At 37.2% G+C, this 21,985-nt stretch overlaps 1 protein-coding gene across 19 annotated transcripts in view; it reads right to left on the bottom strand.

Annotated features, from left to right (window-relative positions):
• The window catches only part of TP63 (tumor protein p63), a 235,575-nt gene that overhangs the window by 141,187 nt on the left and 72,403 nt on the right, over window positions 1-21,985 (bottom strand). For 17 of the 19 annotated variants that reach the window (XM_028492229.2, XM_028492233.2, XM_028492250.2 and 14 more), the window contains 2 exons: window positions 1,295-1,423; window positions 399-531 (listed from right to left, as the gene is read on the bottom strand). In XM_028492229.2, the coding sequence (XP_028348030.1) occupies window positions 399-531; window positions 1,295-1,423 (262 nt within the window). Of the gene's footprint in view, window positions 1-398; window positions 532-1,294; window positions 1,424-11,312; window positions 11,406-11,597; window positions 11,752-21,985 lie in introns of those variants that run through there. The other 2 variants (XM_028492244.2, XM_028492269.2) reach the window with 2 other exon arrangements.

Here is a 21,985-nt window from a genome sequence, read left to right as displayed (position 1 = left end):
ATAATTCTATGAGAGAGGCAGTTTTCCATAGTGGAAAGTACTTTGTATACAATTCAGATCTTGGCTTTGGTTCTGACTGTCTCCACCAGCTGTAAAACATTGGGCTGGCACCATCTGCTCTAAGTTGGGATAGGCACGAGGAGCAATTTAGATAAAGAATGCAAGGAATTATCTCCAACCCCCTTCCCCATACCAGTGGGAACGTATGCATCATGAAAAGTTGAGGCAGACCCATATCCCACAGATCCTAATTATTCTTCTGCTAACCACATTGACTAGCTTTCCAATGGCCTTGCCCATTCAGCACCACCTGCCTTTTCATGTGCCATGAGACAGGTTATAACAGAGATGTGGATAGCATGGCCCACAGATTTAAAGGGGAAGCCCATGCCACTCACCCACATGGGGTCACTGAGGTCTGAGTCCTGCATGCGAATACAGTCCATGCTAATCTCGATCTTGTTTGTTGCACCATTTTCTGATGGTTCATCCACAAAGTTCAAGTCAATGGGCTGAACTGAACAGATGGGCCTACCATAAAGGAAAACAAAAGTGTGTTAAGTGTGGAAAGGGACTAAAACACACTCATTCAGTCAGTGACAACGAGCTCTATTTGTTTTAAAGTTGGCAAGGCTTGTTGATTGGAGTAAAAAACCCTAGGATTGAATCCTGGCTCAACCAATTACCAGATGTGAAATCTCTGGCATTCCAAATCAAGCCCTATTTGTAAAATGGGAGTCATGATCCTTGCCCTCATCAAAGAACTGCTATAGGTGGAACACAGAACAGAAGGAAAGTATCAGGGATATACCCTCACCTTTTGGGTCCCCAATGATCTGATATTGTTTCATCTTTCCCTTAATTTACTCACATATCCAAACCTGATCTTAAGAAGGAGATCTTTTCCTAGCAAGGCATACAGACCAACAAAATTTAGTGTTTTACTTTCTCAGAGGGTATTTGCAACATAACAGTAAATGAGAGTCTTTAAGCCAAAGAACAAATTTGAGTATCAGAGAGTCATTGGGGAAGTTATTTTGGGTTAGGTAGGAGAGGCTTCTGATCCTCCAAAATTATACCACCTTAGAACAATAACGATCTTTTGGTGCTGGAAACTGAATAAATCTCCACTCAATTTTGAACACAGAGATACTATTGCAGAGAATAATTTTTTCCCAACAACATTAACTGATTTTTATTGATTCTAGAAACATGCCCTAGTAAGCAATACATTGACCATCCGCAATTACCTGTTTATAATAGTTCAACAGTTTTTTGCTTATCTGATACTTACTGTTCCAGAAAATCCCAGATGTGCTGGAAAACCTCTGGACTGAGGAATTCGTTTGTCTGTGTGCTCTGGGACATAGTGGATCTGTAATAACTTTCTTTCCAAGAGAAATGGGCTGGGGTTTCTACGAACCTTAAAAGGACAAAAATGAAACTAGGATTATAGTTTCTGTACTTATGATACTGGATATTAAAATTAAAGCATAGTCAATCAAAAAAATCAAGTGAATCTTCAAAATCATGCAGGGATACACAGCAAATTTTACTAGTTACACAACTGGTGTTTCTTTAGGCAGTGACAAGGATCCCATTTTGCCATAAAATCAGGCAATCAAGTCTTCTATCAAAGCTCTTCATTCTTAAATAATAATGTTGCTACACTCTGCACCTCCACTATCCATCTATGTTCTGCCGATTTCTAAAAGAAAATAAACATTCCCTCATTAAGTCTGACAGCGAGTCTGACCTATTATTAAATCCGTTTCATAAATGTCTCAGCTGATTATCTGCCCATTCAGCCTCCAGCAGGTAAAAAGTAAAATCAGAAAATGAAAATGAGTTCAGAAAACTTAAATTTCACCCTCAGATACAGAAGAGATATAATGTATATAAACTTAGTTTGTAAACTGTAAAAGGGTTGTATAGATAATGGTGTTGTTATCACTATTAACAATATTAATGTTAAAGTGTGAATAATAACAAAAAACAAGATAAAAAAATTTTCACCCTCAGCATAATCACCCCCCTCATAACTACCATCTTTGCATCAGGCCCAGGGACAATAAACTCAAACCTCTAGATCCAGATTTTTCTTTTAATCACCTGTTACATATCTTAATGTGTGTGTGGGTGGTTTTTAACCGGAGTATAGAATTCCACGTCAGACCAAGGGATAAGCGAACACCTGAATAGATTGCAAATGAAAGGTATTTGTTTGTTTCATTTTGTTGTAGGGTCCTCAAGTTTGCCTTTACTTAAAATAAAAAATTAACCTTGCTCCCTATACATGTGAAGGAAAACATCAGCTTTCTCAGGTGATGCCTTCTCCAAATCTGCATTTTATCTGCATATCTCATCTTAGTATGTGATTCATTGTGATTATCAGTAGACTAATTTTACTCCAGGATGAAATTAGCTAATCTCTTAATCATTACTGTTAGTATTATAGAGAGTTAAATAAATAGTGTACTAGGATAGTCAATCACCTTAAATTTGCAAATGAATGATCTGGTCTAGTTACATAATAGAAGATAATAGCATTGGCTTTATTGTTGATGATTTTTAAGCTATATGGAGATGCACATTCATTTACTAAAGTCAGATATATAGAGAACATCTATTATTTGCCAGGAAGATAATGGGCACTGGAGATAAAAAGTGAATAAGATTATGTCACCCTCTAGAAGGTCCTGGTAGAGAAGGTAAAGCAGGAAAACAAATATCTAATAAATGTATTAAAAGTGTGCATAATATTATAAAAACACAATGATGAAATATATCATCTCATCAGATGGATCAAGGAAAGAGCCCTAAATAATGAGAAGAAATCAGTCAGGCCAGATAAGGACTAATGGTGCAGAGTGATCAGTCTATGGCACTGTTAGCACAGTGTAAAAATTTGGGGCAGAGAATGCCAGGAGATAAAGCTGGAGAGGGAAGTAGAAACTTATGTGATATGTTTTTTAAAAAGCTTAAATATTTCAATACTCTTAGTGAATATTGAAGAATTTTTTGTAAGATATTTTAAATGAACTTTCTATTTTGAAATAATTGTAGATTTACATGCAGTTGTAACAATAGAGATTATCCATGTCCCAGTTATCCAGTTTTCCCCAATGGGAAGTAACATCTTGCAAAACTATCATATAATATCAGAATCAGAATATTAACATTGATATAATCTACTGATCTTTTTCAGAAATTCCCAGTTTTACTGTACTTTACTATGTGTGTGTCTATGCGTGTGTGTATTTATTTGTATATAATTTTTTATCACATACGTAGGCTAGTGTATCCATCCTTACAGTATTAAAGGATTTGAAGCATTAGATTGAAACAGAATATGTCTTATATTGATAAATCCAGAAGTTGTATAGAGGAAGGATTTATAGTTTATTGGTTTATGGGCAAAGTTATTTAGGAGGTTGTTGCACAAGTCCAGGTAAGACAATAGGATGATAGAAGTGGGAATGGAAAAGATGGAGAAAATTTTAATTATTAGTGAAAAGGTTGTCAGATATTGTTTATGTTACTGACAGAAGAAGGAAGAGTAGAGTCAAGGATGACTTCAAGTTTCCAGCTTTCTTGGACTGAGTGGTTGATGATTCCACTAACTAAATCAGTAAACACAGTTGGAAGATCCATCTTAGCATGTTAAGTTTGAAGGACCAATGGGATATACAAAAAGTGAAGCAGACAGTTAAATAAACTTTAAACTCTGGGGAGAGAAATGGGCTAGAAGTTTAGAAACAGAAATCTTCATCATAGGGTGAAAATAAATCCATGAGAGTGAATACAACGACCTTTGCAGAGCAGGTGCAATGAGGAATGAGAAAGTTAACCTTGTGGAGTTGGAAAACAAGAGTGGGCTATCAGAGATTATGATGTCCCTGATGGGCACATCTAGAAAATCTGTCTATAATTAGAAGAGCATCTGAAAATCCAATATCTTTAAATTGAAAGGGTAAATTAATTTTCTTTGTTTCTTTTTTGGAGTTGGAACCCGGACTTGGTTTATACACTCCCAACTAGTGAGTAGAAAGGAAATAAAATTTAATAGATCTAATGCTGACTGACAGTTAAGAAGATTTCTCCCATAGATGGCACTTTTGAATATGCTTGATTTACATTAAAATTTTTCTTCAAATAAAATAGGAGAAGGAAGTGGGGAGAATAAAAGTAAAAACAATTCCTAACCAGTGACAAAAATGGAGGTGAACAAATATATGAATTATTCAAACTCCAAAAAGTAAACAAACTGTCATATGGATTGTCAAGTACACAGAACCATAAGCATGTCCCTAATATCCAAAGATCTTAACACTATGACTGGTAGCCTGACAGCCAGGTGGGCACTAGAAGGTGAACTCAGCAACATGAAGTAGATTCTCAGTAATAGTGATGTTCTGTATGTGACATTCAATACAAAAAGGGAGAATTTTTTCTTAAAGTTGGCAGAAACATAGGTGTAGTTTCTAAGAGACTGACAGTTAACATAACCTAGATTTTAAGTAACAGACAGTATGGGGCTGATTCAAGAAGAAAGAAGGATCTTAGATGGAAGTTAGACACTGTCACTTTCCTCTAAAGCAAAAGAGAGAAAAATACTGTTGGCTCCATAGTCACTTAGTATTTCTACTTCTTTCACTATTTCTACATGGAAGTTCTGGTTTCTTTTTGTGCTTACTCTGCTATTCCTTTGTTTCATATTTTCCCTCTAGTTTCTCTTTGACTTCTAAAAGACCTTCCCTGTATCTCTGATGTCACCACTAACCAGCTTCAACACCTTGGAAATGCCCCTCAGCTCTGTGAGCTTCAGTTTCCTTGAATGTGACATAAGGATCATCATCTCTGCTCCACTGCCTTTCAAATGCCTACCCAATCCTCAGTGCTCTCCTGCCCACAACATATTTCCTGGCTGCTTATTTGAAATATAATCTTTTTTCTTTAAATTTTCTTGGTCTCTTGTTGGATCTTGTCAATGCTAGCTTTTTGCTTGTGTAACAATTGCTATAGAGGATTTTAAGTAATTCAGGGCTAAGCCTAAATCTCCCATCTTTGCATTTCTTGAAGTTTGATAGTTCCTTGAGGTTAGAGTGGAAGGAACATGGGTTTTGGAGTGAGACAGACTTGGATTCAAATCTCAGGGTATCATTGGCATTCTATGAGGCCATTCCCAAGTTATTTAACGTTTTTGTACCTTACTTGTTTCAACTATGCTTCCTTCACAGGGTGGTTGAAAGCCTTACTTGGAAGGTTTACTTATAGAAAATGTATTATACATTTTCACATTTATACAATCAATACATTGGTTCTATTAGGTCAAATACTATATAATTTGTATCCAGGCAATACTTACTGAATTGAGCTAATTAAATAGTGTATTTGAAAAGTCTGCTAAAGTTGCAAAAGTGTCACACAGAAGTAATTGTATGAAACCAGAATTATCCCTCATTTCAATCCAGTTCAAACCTTTCATCCTGTATCTGTGTCCTTGGACCAAAACAATGCCCCCATCACCTCTCAGTTTCTCCTAGATCACCTTTGTCTCAGGCTTGCTACATTAAACTGGGCAACTTCCTCCCCCAGGGCCTCAGGCATCAAGAGGGCTTTACAACAAAATATGGGGGTGGGCTGTGGGATAGATTGGTGTTGATAATATTGTGTTTCATGAAACCCTAGGTGCCTCAGTGTATTCACCAGATGTAAAGAAATGGCCATACTGGTAGATCTCCTCTCTCCTTAACACCATGAAGTTTGTCTTTTGCCTGTCTTAGGTGTATTAGGGCTCTGAGCAAGATTTCATTTGAAGAAAGGGTTCTGTTAAAAAAAAAAAATCAGTGGTCTAGGCTTGAGGATCTTCAAGGTCTCTTCTTTGCAAACCCATTACTGATTTCCATTTCTGAATAAATATGTAAAACATTTTTGAGAGAAAGGAAGGAAAGTAATCAGTTGGTGTCATAGGCAGAAAGAATGAGGTTAAGTCCTACCTATCTTCCAACATTTTGCCTTTGGGTGAATCTCAGTATCAATTCACTCATAGACCAATCACTCTGTTCAAGTGGTTTTATTAAACCAGCCACATAGCACAGGGAGATCAGCTCGGTGCTTTGTGACCACCTAGAGGGGTGGAATAGGGAAGGGAGGGTGGTAGGGAGACACAGGAGGGAGGGGATATGGGGATGTATGTATATGTATAGTTGATTCACTTTGTTATACAGCAGAAACTAACACACCATTGTAAAGCAATTATACTCCAATAAAGATGTTAAAACAAAAAAAGTCACACCCAAAGACAGCAAGCCTTAAGGCTTTTTTTTTCTTTTCACCTTGTTTTTCCTGGAAAAGAAAGAGGAAGGGAGGAAGGAAGGAAGGAAGGAAGAGAGAGAGAGAGAGAGAGAGAGAGAGAAGAAAGAGGAAGGAGGGAAGGAAGGAAGAGAGAGAGGGAAGGAAGGAAGGAAGGAAGGAAGGAAGGAAGGAAGGAAGGAAAGAAGGAAGGAAGGAAGGAAGGGGAAGGAAAGAAAGAAAAGAAAAGAAAAGAAAAGAAAAGAAATCCTACTCTGTAGAAATGACCTGAAAACACCAAGGGGTATCTGATAACAGCCTGTATTCCCTCTCACTTTTCCTGTCCTTACCTAAAAGTCATCACTGGAGTCTAACATTTAGGTTCTTTCAGCTCTCCTGAAAAGTCTCCAAATCTCTAAAATTTCAAAGTTCAAAACAACCTCAGTGTTATAGATGGATTTTAGAATGAATAGATCTCAAAGATCATCCAGCACAGTTTTTCATATATATATGAAAATACACATATATATAATAAATACATATATTATATGTATTTATATAATATATGGAAAAGCTGAAATCTGAAAAGAAACCAGTTCGTTCTGCTATATTATACTCAACATCAGTCTTTATTCACATTCCAGTAAGAATAAATTTATGTATCAGATGTTAATTCTCATCAAGAATTACCCAACTCAGCTTCTTGCAGCAGTTCCCATTAATTTTTCTGAATATTTAAAGCCTCCTTAGTTCCCTTTAGATCATCCAAACTTAAAGTTATAAAACTAGAAAATATACCTGATTCTAGACAAACATCCCCTAATTTACTTAATGAAATAAAACAGCAGTTAGTAGTGATGCAGATGAGAAGAACACGGGCTGTTCCTAGATTTCCTGATTCAAAGGTCCCCTTGACTGGGTGTCAGTTGAGTTCTGCTAGAGAGGGAATCTGGCACCAGAAATCTCCATGAGAACAGACCTGGAGGGGCCGCCTCACCAACTGCTCTCACAGTTGGGAAGATGGGGTCACACATGAGTTTAAATCTTCGAGGACCTCATAGTATGTCAATGTTGGCTGTAATCTTAGAGTCTGTCTAGTCTTGCTCCCTTATTTCATAAGGAAACTGAGGTCTAGACCTGAAGAACTTACCCTAGGATCCACTGTTGTGCTGGAGTATTGGCTAATGAAAGCAGACTGCTAAATCTTCTGGAATTTTCCTAGCTAGTTGTTAAACACAATTATTATTATAATTTATTATAAAATATTAAATTTAAATAATTTAGAAAAACAAAGATAATAAATACACAAAACTGATCACTTCCTAATTATTTTACCATTATCTCTGTTCCTGAAATACACTAAAAAAAATAATGTAGTGAAATTGCTCAGATTTTTACAAAATCATAAAATTTTCTGTAAAAATTTGTTGCTGCCCTTCTTTAATACTGTATCTCAAGTAAAGGTTTATGTGCAAATGATTCAACAATATATATATTGAGTATCTATTATGTAGGGAATGAATGAGACATTACTTTTTTGAAAGTTTTTCATAGTTTAGTGTTGGAGATAAAACACTTTCAATGTTTGTCTAATTTTTACCTTTTGTGCTCCAACTCCTAATTTCCCACTAGACTACAGCCTTCCTAAGGACAGGAAAGCCAGAATAGGACATTCATTTTGTCTTGTGCTCTACTTGCTTGGAGATTGGCAGGAAAGAACTACCATTGGTTGTGCCAGGATTTCACTTCATAGGCCCTGCTTTTCCAGTTTACATATGACCATCTTTAGGCTCAGAGAGGATAAGGAAGTTGTTCAAGGTCACTCAGCTAGTGATAGAGCTGGAATTTAAATTTAGGATTGTATAACTTCAAAGCTCATTTTAAAATAAATTACATATATGACTTCTAATTTTCATTCACAATATGAAAGTTTTTTTCAGTTAAAATTTTTATTTTCTATAAGAGAACAAAATAGCCTACGAATTCTGTTTCATCACAATCATTATCCTTGGCACTCAAAATAAGCAAGAAATGGTGTGGGAAAATTAGTACTAATCCGTGAGTGATATTATAGAACATCTGGCCTTTCTGCAGATTTTCCATCTTGCCAGGAGTAGCTGACAAATGTAGTTTAAGAAAAGACAGCTGAGGTCTCTGTTACCCACCATCGGGACTAGAGTACTCAGATACTCTGGGAATGTCCCCAGTTCTCAAATAAATGTTGTTAAAAACTCTGAACATGGGGAAAGGGGGAGGAGGGATAAATTGGGGATCGGGATTGACATATACACACTACTATATATAAAATAGATAACTAATAAGAACCTACTGTATAGCACAGGAAACTCTACTCAATACTCTGTAATGACCTATATGGCAAAAGAATCTAAAAAAGAGTGGATATATATCTATGTATAACTGATTCACTTTGCTGTACAGCAGAAACTAACACAACATTGTAAATCAACTATACTCCAATAAAAATTAATTTAAAAAAGCCTCTGAACATGGCTTGTCATTCTTTCTTCCAACCTTACTTCCATCCATCCATCCAATCTATCAACCCATCAAATTATGTCTTAAGTTTGTATTACCAACCTCTCTGGATCTTTTCCAGAGCAAGTCTTGTGGTTGGCCTCAATAGCATTCTAAATCACACAATTTCTTTTATATTTTTTTGTTCAGAAACATTCCCATATTTTCAGTTTACTCTGCTATTATTATCATTATTAATTGTCATGCTTAATTTTAAGGATGCAGAAGAGCACCTAGATGTCTTTTAGTAAACTGCCTCTTTATTGTACCCAGCAGAGCCCAAGAGCCCTGGAGGAGTAAATTTATTCAAATACTTGAGATGAATCCACCTTCAGGAAGTCACTCATATGATCTAAATCAGGCCCATTAAAAACTTTTTTTTGTTGAATGGAAATCTTTTCTTTTCAACTTCATGTTGAAAAATGATTGGTCTCTTCCTTCTGTATTCACCCCAAAGTCAAACCTATATCCCAGCTTCACTTTTGGCAAACAAAATTTAAATGAGTAAGGAGAAAGTGGGGAGAGGGTTAATTTAGGAACTTGGTATTAACATATACACACTACTAAATATAAAACAGATAACCAACAAGAACCTCCTGTATAGCACAGAGAACTCTACTCAATATCTTGTATTATTCTATAGGCGAAAAGACTCTGAAAAAGAATATACTATATATATCTGAATCATTTTGCAGTACACCTGAAACACAATATTGTAGATCAATTAAGAAAAAAAGGAAAAAAACCTAACAAAAAAAATTCAATGGGTAAATTGCATTTAGAGCATATCTTATGCCTTAACATTTTTGATTTGTCACAATTTGAACAACAAAGTAACATAACCAAGGAATTCCTTTTTATATCATATTACCGAACTGATAAACTTAATTCTTAAGAAACTGTCTTTTGTATTTTTCAACATTCATTTCTTCTCCTTTCTACCATACTTAATTAACCACCCTTTCATCTTCAGAAGACTTTTCTCTTCTCATCGCTACCTGTCTGAAGACCTGATTGCCCACAGCTCGTTTTTCTTATAATTCTTTACTGAGCACCCCAGGCCCCAAATTCTCTCATCAAAGTCTGTATATCTAGTGTCGATCACCAGGTTTTAATTCTGAGGTGAGTTTTTCCTCTCTTAAGTACCATATCCTCTAAGATTCATATTTTGTGCCCCACTCTTTGTTCTAAGCATTTGCTGCCTTAAAGGTAAGATTTCTCTGACTTATAACCCCCTTCTCTCACACTTCCAATTCCTACTGAACCTTCTTCCTGCCTTCATATCTTTTGCCAGAATTCTCTCCTAACCTATGTATGATCATCTGTCTAGACAAACAGCATTTTCATCAGGTTACGTTTCCCTAACTCAGAATTTATAGTCTCTCATCTTTGTGCCCCGAACAAAACCTAATCAGACCTTGTCCCTCATCTCCTTTATTCCTTTGGGCTGAACCCTTTCTGCAAATCATTCATCCAGCTGTATCCTACATGTTAGTTTTCAGCCAGGAGCCTTTTCAAATGGCAACCTCTTATACTCCACTATATTCCCCCAAGCTTTATTATTTACATTTGCCAGCACCCAGTACAAAACTCAGCTCAGAAGGGCTACTGCAATAGACTGAATGTCTGTGTCCATCCCAAAATTCATATACTGAAACTTAATCCCCAATGTGATTGTATTTGGAGGTGGGGTTATTGAGAGGTGATTAGGTAATGATGGTAGAGTCATCATGAATGGGATTAGTATTCTTATAAAAGGGGCTCCAGAGACTTCTCCTGCCCCTTTCACCATGTTAATTTTCAGAGGCAGGACAGCCATCTATGATCTAGGAAGTGAGACCTCATCAGACACTAAATCTGCTGGTGCCTTGATCTTGGACTTCCCAGCTTCCAGAACTGTGAGAAATAAATTTCTGTTGTTGATAAGCCACCCAGTTAGTAGTATTTTGTTATAGCAGCCCAAATGGATTCATAGAGCTACAATTTTTTGTTTGAGTTCATTTTCTCAATTTGGCGTGCTTTAAGTATTTTTGTCCTTAGTCAATTCTATTGTAATTTACTCATGTTGAAATGGTATTGCCCCAACTAACAAGTGAGGAAGTGGAAGTCAAGAATGATATTTTTAATTTCCTGGTTCTTACAACAACAACATCAGAATAGGAAAGGACTTTACTTCTCAGCATGTATATTTTATAAATGAGGACTCACGGGGATTTTATTGATAGTCCCACAGGAAGTCCATAGGGCTTTAGTGCTAAGCCCCAGCCTTCCTGGATCCCACTGCAATGCTCCACAGAAAGAAAGTGTACATTTAAAATTTTTCACCAGCTGAGCTGTCTCTCTAAATCCATGAACTTTAAAAAATGTTATTGTCATACATCACTCTCCTATAATAAATTTATCACTTAATACTCTGATCAATTCAACCTGAAATCTGGCATCTGGTAGAAGATCATGATAAGGGAAACTTGAGTCCACCTTACTTATAATATCATTTTTAGGGTTTTCCTGGTGGTGCAGTGGTTGAGAGTCCGTCTGCCGATGCAGGGGACACGGGTTTGTGCCCTGGTCCAGGAGGATCCCACATGCTGCGGAGCAGCTGGGACCGTGAGCCATGGCCGCTGAGCCTGCGCGTCCGGAGCCTGTGCTCCGCAAAGGGAGAGGCCACAACAGTGAGAGGCCCGCGTACCGAAAAAAAAAAAAAAAATCATTTTTAACATTATAGCATGCAAATATAGACACAGGCATGCTTACAAACAGGCATTTACCTATAAACTGCCCCCAAATTAGAATTTAGGAGATATTTGAATAGATGCAATAACCATGACATCAGGTTTTGGATATGTTACGGTTTTGCACTAACGTGAAGTCCAGATGGGAAGTTCATGTAGCATCCATGGCTCAGACATATGAGCACAGAGTTCTGGAAGGACTATGGGGAAATGGAAATCAGAGGAATTTTCTTAGGATTGAGGAATGTACGAGATTGAACTTAAACAAATAAATGAATCCAAGAAAATGCTTCATTCTCTACACACTTCTTCTATATATTTTTTAGATCACTTAACTGCAATTGTATTTTGTATTTATTGGACTACTGTCAGTCCTCCATCAGAATGCAAAGCCAGTGGGAGCAGATTGCCTTGTGCACTGCTGCATCCCAGGACCTAGAACTGCACCTGGAAATACAGGTTTCCCCTGCTTTCTGAAAGTACCTCATTCCCATGAAACCTTTAGTAAGTCGAACTGGCATAAAGCAAAGAGTATCCCCTGCTTTCCGAAAGTTCTTGTTATGTCACTTCACTCTCACTAAAGAATTACTTTAGTGTCTGTTTTCATGAACTGAAAGAAATCTGAAGAAGATTTTTGCTTTTAAGAAAAAAGCCATTACCATACTAATATAGGTATTTTGTACCCCTCTCCTACCACACCCCCAAATTCCTGACATTTCAATGTTGGCTATTGCCTTAGCTCTACTTGAGAGATGTGAGGAACTTATAGTTGTAAATGATTAAGAAACTTCCACATTATAGCCTCTCAAGAACAAAAACTTAAATGAATATATCTTTGTATCCCTATAAATAAAAATTGCTGACAATAATAGGGCATTTATAAACATTTGATGAATGAATGAATGGCCTTAGTTGATGCAGACTAGCATGGTTAGTATACAAATACACGTTGGATTAACTCTGAAGTTTTATTCTTTCTGATAGATCACAATAACCTCTGTAAGGAAGGAATTGGATATTTTGTAACAATAAAAGAGAAAAAATTTAAAACCAAGAACAGGAACAAAGAGACAGGTACACCCCAGAAGCCCCTGAGGACTTTGGTGTGATGATACAACCCAATGAATAAAGTTTCCAATGGTACCCTTGAGTCATGAACAGTTTTCCTGGCACACACTATTCTTGGTTTAGAAGGACAGCAAAGTAAGTATGTCTTATTTTCAGAAAATATCTATATTCCAATATAAAAAGAAAAAGAAAATTCTCTTTAAAGGGTTTATCTAAAAAACTCACCCACCCAGAATGACATATTTTCTAAGAGAGCCTGGTAGATAAGTTTTGTTTTTGCTAAATCATTACAGCACTTCATAGTTTCTTTCTGATCAGGATCACATCTTTTCTTACAGTATAGTCTCTTATTTACAGTTTCTACTGAGTGGTTGGTTCTTTGAGAGAGGAAGTTCATTTATCTCAGTTTCTGGCTTTTGTGGCTTCACAATCTAGCAGAGTATCTGGTACCAAGGGGGTGTCAAGCAAATGCTTATTGAAGGAAATATTTGGGAAGTTGGAGTAAAAATAACAATGCCAACATCTATAGCAGAAATAACAGTTAATATTTGATTGCTTCTATGGGCAATGTACTCTGCAACATGCCTGGAGTGCATTCATTTTTCACAACATCTATGATGTAGATACCAGTATTACCCCATTTTATAGATAAGAAAACTGAAGCCTAGTGGTACTTTACTTCCTCAAGATCACATGATAAATGGGAAGATGACAACTCTGGGGTCTTAAGGATCTGGCCTCAGAGTCTCTAGTCTGTTATTTACAAAGTCAGTCACTTTAGGCAAGTTTTTCAGCCTCCCTGAGGCTCAATTTCCATAGCTGTCACAGTGAAAAGAGAATAGTACCTATCTCTCATGGAGAGGGAAGGCCTTGGATCCTGACCATAGGAGGTTATTCCACTTCCCCAGCAAGGGGCAGTAGGTGTCACACTTTAACATTCAACAGAATCAACCTGGTCCACATTTGGAAAATACGGAGTTCCTGTCCCTGCCTCCAAGAGATTCTGTTTCAGATGGCCTGGAATGAGGCCCAGGAATCTGCACTTTAACAAAACCGCACATGAGAACACACAGCTTTGGAATTCACCTGAAATCTATCCCTTTGGAGTTGTTATCAAAAATAGAATACCTTGATAAATCTGCATTTTCTCCAAATCTGTATCCTTAAATAGGCAAGGTATTATCACAGTCTTGTTCACTAAGATGGCTTTTTATCACTTGAGTAAAACAGTACAGTGTAACAATTATAATTACTATCATAGAACACAGACTACATGCTATGCATTGTTCTAAATGTTTTATGGATATCAACTCTTATTATCTACCCAACAACCTATGATAAAGTAGACTATCATAATCCTCATTTTATAGATGAGGGAACTGAGGTACACAGAGCACAAGTAACTTCCCCAAAGATACACACGTAGTGAGGGCAGTAAACCCAGCAGGCTGTGCTATTAACCATTACACTGTGCTGACTCTACCAGAACAGACAGAGGTCAGAGCCCCGGCTTCCTGGTGATCTTAGGCAAGACCCTGACCCTCTCTGGGATTCCAGTGCCTCCCCTGTGAAGTGGCGAGGCTGGCTCTGATGATCTCCAAGGTCCTTTGGTCCCAAGATTCTATTATTCATCTTACAGGAGACTTTTGAACTTGTTATCTGATGGACAAAGGCCTTAGAATTTCTGACAGTAAAACACACTCCCACTTCTAGAACTGCCCCATTATTATCTTTTCTTTACCTGCCAATTCAGAAAACTTCCTTCTGAGTCATCTGTCCTTTGCCGTTCCTTCTTGCTGAGGAAACCAAATATACTTCAGCTCAGAGCCGGTAGATCTGTCCTCACAGTTTCCTTCGAAGCCCTGACGTCTTTGTTTAATCAGGCTTTCAGAGTGCTTCCACCTGAGTCTATATGAACCTCATTACTCTCCCAAATAGGTCTCCCAGCCTCTTGCCCTGCTTTCCTCCTCTCCTCTGGAGCAATGGCCCTCTTAGTAACATCTCTCCAAACTGCTCCTCTTACCTCTCCACTTGCGTGCTATTATCCCAACCCAGGCCAAAACGTTCAGGCTTCTTTTGGTCTCCTATTTCTCAAACCTGGCTACATATTAGAAGACATGAGATGCTTAAAATATAGATGGATGGGCACTACTGCCAACCAATTAAATAAGAGTTTTGAAGAGTAGAATCTGGGCAGGAGTATTATTTAAAAATTCAGAAGTTCCACAAGAGCTGCTAATGCGTGGCATGGTTAAGAGCCATTGGCGTCTAGCTCTGGTGATTCTCAAGTGGGGAAAATAAGCAAATCAGAATCACCTGGGTTGCTGGCTAATCCTTACTCCCAGGGAGAGAAGTCTGGGCATGTGAAGCAAACATGGAGACATCTTCCATGAGGTTTGGAGAAACCCCTTTATGAAACAAAGTTCTAGCTGAACTTCTAAAGCAAGATGGCTCACTACCCTTTCCTGTTACCCATCTTCACAGAATAACTCAAGGATCCTATTGCATTCCACACCACGTTAATATTTCTAATCATGAAGAGCAATCCAGAGGAAAACACACTTGATGGTAAGATCCATATTCTTTTTCTCTGTGCAGACTAACTGGGTAGGTAACTTTGGGGGAAATCTCTTTTCCTCTCAAGGCTTGATTTCCCCCTATGTGTAAAAGAAGGTTATTGGATTACTAGATGATCACTAAGCTTCCTTACCATTTTGCTATTCTACTATTTTAAGGCCCCAAACCTCTTAAGCCTCAACTATTACACAATCGGCCCCAGTTTTGCTACATTCAGCTGACACCAGGCAATGCATCTACACAAAGCTATTCCTGACCCCTTGGGAAGACTGCCCATTGCAAGCCAACACCACAGCTGCAAAGACTTCTTTCTTAAAATTTCCTACCTATAGAAAGAACTACCGCTGCCCCAACTTCAGTTCAGGCCTCCGAGTCTCCACAAAGATCTTCCCTCTTGATGCACTCTTATAGCAACCCCATCTGATGGCAATTGCCTCCTTCGCTTCTGGGCATCCCACCTCCTGCAGGCAGCCTGCCTGTATGAACATTGCTTGGAGAGAGCAAACTTGTCTATGGACCGGCTCTTTGCTCTTCCCCCTCCAGCTGTCCAATGATGCTCAGAAGGTGGCTACAGAGTGGTCCTGTGAGCCTTTTGTGTTTGTTTGCCTGCTTTGTCTTAGTGTGAGATGGCCAAGTCTGTCAGGAGGTGCTGGCCGGTGAATGTGTAGCAGAGAAGCGGTAGCTGGAGTCTCTCCCTTTCCCCTCCCTGCCAGCTTCCAGTCTTTAATGAAGAGATGCACTCTCTAAAGGGGTTGAAGGTAAAATGGCTTCTGAGGCTGCTTACAATGATACTCTTTCTGGGTACTGTGTATAAGTGTGTGTGTTTTACAAGTAGTTGAAATATATTGATCCTTAAGCTAATAATGATCATGAAAATCATAAAGGTAATATTTGACAGGATAAAAACAAATCAGGAATGTTCATGGGTTTTGACCTGGCCTCCAGTAGCCTAGATTCTCCCTCTTTGCCCTAGTTCTTTGACTTCTGAATGGAAGAAAGAGAAAAAGGGAAGAACAAAGAGGTGACAGGGTAAAAAATGAAAATTTTGTGGGTTGAGCTTGCAGGGGTGGGGGGATTTGGGATAGGGTTTGGTGGAGAAGAGATGAATAGAGTGTAATGTGTATGAACATGGAGGAAGGGTAAAGAAGAAAGGAACTTATCACTCTAAGTTACGGATTGGGTCTTTTTTAATATCCTTCCAGAGAAAAAGAATAAATGAGAATTTTTAAAAAATGAAATGAAATGAAAGAAAATTCTTTTCAGTTCAATTTGATGGCTCTGTGCTTCTTAAATGGCATCCCAGTTAGAGAACAAACCCAGGTTGGTCATAGATTCAAAGGTATATGAAAAATGATCATATTAAAGACATTTATCTACATTTCAGGAAAGGATATTTCAAAAACAGTGAGAAAAGGAGAGGCCATAATTCCATAGAAAAAGACTCTCAAAGGTAATTTTACTCAAGAAAAATAGAAGATTCTCATCTACAAGAGAGGTCCATAAACTACCATCCACAAAAACTACCATTGACTGTTTCTGTAAATGAAGGTTTTTGGAGCACAGCCCTGCTTAGGTGCAATCTATGGACAATATCACACCACAGTGCCAGAGTTGAGAAGTTGTGACAGAGGCCATGAGGCCTGCGAGGCTGCAAATGTTTACTATCTGACCTTTTACAAGAAAAATTTACTGACTCTGACCTACAAAATAAAATTTTAACTGCATAATCCTCAATACTTCAAGTTATAAAAGAGAGACTGGGTAAGTGAGTCAGTCAGGTGGAATGTTTATAAAAATGATATAAGGGTATAACAGGATTTCTGATAAATTAGATGTGAAAGGGAACATATGAATGTATGAAGTATGGACATGTAATCAAGGGAGAACAGATGAGCCTGATGGGGGCTCCACAAACAGATTAGGAAGCTGAGGACTCAGAACAAGATAAGTCCCCCCCACACCCAAAAGCTACAGATTCATTTTAAATTAGAAGATGTATGAGCACATATAAAAGAAAGTTGTGATTACCAGGAGCACAGCTTCCCTAGGAACAAGTCCTCTCACTGCCACCAAACCAATTCAGAACACTGTTTTATTTTATTTACATATTTATTTATTATTTTTTAAATTTTTTCAATAACCATTTTTTTGAAATATAAATTACAATGTTATGTTAACTTCCAGTGTAAAGCAAAGTCATTCAGTTTTATATATACATATATGTGTGTGTATATATATATATATATATATATACACGTATATATATTCTTTTTCTGATTCTTTTCCATTATAGCTTATTACAAGACATTGAATATAGCTTCCTGTGCTATACAGTAGGTCCTTGTTGTTCATCTATTTTATACATGGTAATGTGTATATGTTAATCATCGAAACACTGTTCTCTATGGACTCTTTTCTCCCTCTTGCATCTACGGGTTTTGTCTTTGCCACTGTTTTCTCCTGACTATCCTCTTCAATTGTGGCAATTGAGTAATCTTCCTTTTCTCACTCAGTCATGTCTGTGGCTGACAGACATCCAAGTTTCTCACATGGAACATTTAAACAAGAGACATCTGTTCATCTAAATCCTCCCTATATTCCTATTTATGTTAAATATGCCCCTTTCCCAGGGGTTTGCAACAGCTGCTTTTTTTTCCCCCTAAGGTAAGTGATTCAAGGTAAATTTCAAAAGCATTTCCACATTCAGTCTCACATTCATAGATTCTCTGTCCCCATGGAAAACCAAATCACTGTTAGTTGGCTAACTTCAAAATATTATGTATTTCTTTAACCATATGATTATCTTCTCTAGTAACCATTAGATTTCTAAATAATATAGCAAGGGTCTTCATTCTTAGCCTGTTTAATGTCATTTATGAAGTATTCTCAGGTTTATTTTTCCCTGTAAACATTTTATTCCAAAATAAGCATAAAATCATTCTTATTCCAGGAGTTTGTGACTTCTTCAATCTTGGCTCTCTGGTCACTGCAAAGCTGTCTCTGAGAATTCCCTCCAGATACTTGGAAATCAATGTTTTTGAAGTCCATTTCTAGATCTGCTCACAACAGATTCTTGTAGTTTATTCGTTACAGATTAGCACTGTTTTTCCAACATGCATGCCCTGTCCATCGGATGATCCCCTTGTGTTGTTATCTGCCTTTAACAATTTTTGATTTTAGCTTCCTGGAGCCTGAGGGAAACAGCAGATGACAAAGAGCTTTCTCCTTTTCCACATTAACACATTCTTTAATTCTATCCCTTGCATATAACCTGTTGGCTTTTGCTACTAATTCTGTCTTCCCTTTCCAAGCTTAGGGCAAAACTGACTTTTGGAGGCTGGATCCAATTTCAAGTTAACAGGAAAACAAGAACAGAAACAGAGAAAACTGCTCTAAAGGAAGGTGCTTATCCAGTGCAGAACATATATCCTCAGGCCTAATTCCCAGATTTTATGGACACAATAAACAGCTTTAGGGATTGGACAAGCATGATTACTTTAGATTCATGAGACCAACCTCATTTAAACAGGATATTTGTCACCCTAATTTCAGATATTCTCTATGACCTGTAGACTTGTGAGGTCATGTTATTAGTGTATTGAGTTTAGGAAAATTTAAATTCAGCATATTTGTATTTAAAAAACTACAGCTACAGCTGTATGAAAACAGCGTATCTGTTTTCAATTCCCATTTCATCCAGATCCTTCTAGGAGCAGTCAACTGCTATCTGTAGTTATGTTCTCCACATCTTTGTTTTCAAAAAAACTTTATTCATTTATTTATTTTTCAAAGTTACTACCTAGTCACAAGTATTACATGACACCCTGTCTCAAATGAATGCATGATTTGATCCATGTGAAAGATAATATTTAGTACATTGATTATTATGAGATGACCTATAATTGGTCCAAATAATAGTAGGTATTTGTGTGTTGGGAAGGTTATCGAACAGTAGTAGCAACTATTTAATTTCAGAGATGTTGAAACATAGGAGTAGCTTTAGGGCAGAAAACATTGTGTGTGTGTCCATATCTGTTGGTTTGTACAAGTGTGAGATCATGTTTCAGAAGTTATTGCAATCCATGGTTTGAATTACATCTAATGATACTTGGAGATTCTGGCAAATGTTTTCGGGAGGAGACAAGTGGAATGATAGGTAAAAAATTTTCAAAAAAATAGATTAGTGCCACAATGGGAAAAGAATGTGAATGAGATAATTGTTATTTTATTTTGGGTCATTTTCAAAGATTTCTCTGCAAAATTCAGGTTATCATAACATTACTCAGTCTAGTCACAATAAGAGCCATAGATTTCTTGCATCTCCACTGTGTTTAGTGATGTGAAAGCTGAAAAGTTCCTTTTCTAATAGGACCATTCCAATGTTGGCACTGAATGGAAAAAAAAAAGAGCAGTAAATTCTATCTTTTTAAAAGGGAAGTGATCAGGAGTAACATTTCCATGATCTTTCGAGATTCAAATTCAAAATAATTGAAGGAGAACATAAAATGTGCAAATGATCACACTGTTTCCATGATGTATCCAAAGTCCAGTGACTGAGAATCTGAGAAAACTTTTACAGTGTAAACTCATTACAACAAAATGTTCATTGCAGCACTATTTACAATAGCCAAGACATGGAAGCAACCTAAATGTCCATCAGCAGATGAATGGATCAATAAGATGTGGTACATACATAAAATGGGATACTACTCAGCCATAAAAAGAATGAAATAATGCCATTTGCAGCAACATGGATGGACCTAGAGATTATCATACTAAGCAAAGCAAGTCAGACAGAGAAAGATAAATATCTAATGATATCACTTATATGTGGACTCTAAAAAAATGATACAAATGAACTTACTTACAAAACAGAAATAGATCTACAGACATAGAAAAGAAACTTATGGTTACCAAAGGTGGGTGGAGGATAAATTAGGAGTTTGGGCTTAACATACACACTACTATATGTAAAATAGTTAACCAACAAGGACCTACTGTATAGCACAGGGAACTATACTCAATATTTTGTAATAACCTATAAGGGAAAATAATCTGCAAAAGAATAGATATATAAACCTGTATAACTGAATCACTTTGCTGTACATCTGAAACTAACACAACATTGTAAATCAATTATGCTTCAAAAATAAAATAAAATAAAAGTGACAAAAAATATATTCATGAGAGGGAGCATTATACATAAAAGGGAGGTATTGAATACAATTAAAGATAAACAATCTAAAGGTCCATAGGTCCATAACAGGGGCCTGGGAACTAGTAGAAACAGGAATTTTGGAATCTGGTTTTGCCACACTACAGATGGTTGACCTTGAGCAAGTTCCTTATGCTTCCTAAACCTCAGTTTCCTCATTTGGAGAACAGAAATACAAACACCTAATGGGTTATGTTGCTGTAAGAGTAAAGTGTTTAGTACAGTACCTGGCAAGTACTCACTAAAAGGGAGGTAATGGTTATCTGTGTTCTATACTGTGGTCTAAAGTTAAATCCTCATCCCCTTGAGAATGATGAGTCACAGGGGTTATACTGAGGGGCATGGTTCAGTTCACAGGAGCCTCAGTATTCACGGAGACACAGAGTTATTTCTCAGACAATTTTATGGTCTCTTGATTTTTTTTAACAAAAGAAAAACAAACAAACCAAATCACTGCACAGAAATTTATACAGTGATAAATCTTTACTGTGCTGCATTAAGGTTCATTGTGGTTTAGGTACAGAACCCAAATTCTTCACATGGCTAACTGCTCTAATTTTAGTGCCAGATTTATATACCGTGGTGGCTGGACCCCAAACCACCACAGGGATGGTGTCAGACTCAGTACTTGTGACCTTATTAAAGGTATAGAGTCATTTACCATCAATGGCAGTAGGAAATTGTAATAATCTTCTGCTGACTTTACATATCTAGCAGGTCTTCATGTTGATCAAGGCATATTCCCTAGAAGAACAAAAGTAGCACATTCATAGAGAGATCAAATTTATTCTCCCTGAGAACTTCATCTTTTGGCTGACCAGAACATACTCTACATGATCCTTGTTTTAGAGTAAAAGCTAACTGTAGTGAAAATTAAATGCCGTAGTCTCAAAACAAATGACACAATCAAAGTTTAGTTCTCACTACACAGTCTTAGGAGGATATTTCCTTTCAAGCTACTCTCCTGTGCAGTTTTCCTACAAGTTCTAGACAGAGATCTTGAATTCTTCCATCTAGTAGCCAGGCTATCCTCTAGGGCTCAAAAACTTCCTCTGGGTCCTATCTATCCAACCTAGAATTGAAGAGAGGAGGAGAAGGGAGAAAAATGAAAGGGAGGGGAGGGGAGGGAAGAGGAGAGGAGGCGAGGGGAAGATAGAGAGCAAGCAAAGGATCTTATTGTAACCTTAGGGAGTCTGGAAGTAGCATGCAGCACTCCTGCTCATATTGTACTGGTTAGAAACAAGTCACATGGCCACATCTAAGTTTAAGGGAAGCTGGAACATATATTTAACTATGCCCAGAAGGAAAATAAAACGGTTTGGTGAACACACACCAAAAAAATCTTTCTTGGATTTGTTTTATTTTATTTTTTTGGTTTTGGTTTTTAGACAATTTATTTTTTTAAATTTAATTTAATTTTATTTTTATACAGCAGGTTCTTATTAGTTATCTATTTTATACATATTAGTATATATATGTCAATCTAGACAGCACTTTAAAAAATACCTTTTATATAAATGGAGGAGTGTGTGTGTGTGTGTGTGTGTGTGTGTGTGTGTGTGTA

This window comes from Physeter macrocephalus, chromosome 1, assembly GCF_002837175.3.
Source record: "Physeter macrocephalus isolate SW-GA chromosome 1, ASM283717v5, whole genome shotgun sequence".
Classification (NCBI taxonomy): domain Eukaryota; kingdom Metazoa; phylum Chordata; class Mammalia; order Artiodactyla; family Physeteridae; genus Physeter; species Physeter macrocephalus.
This window is presented reverse-complemented; position numbering and strand designations above follow the sequence as displayed.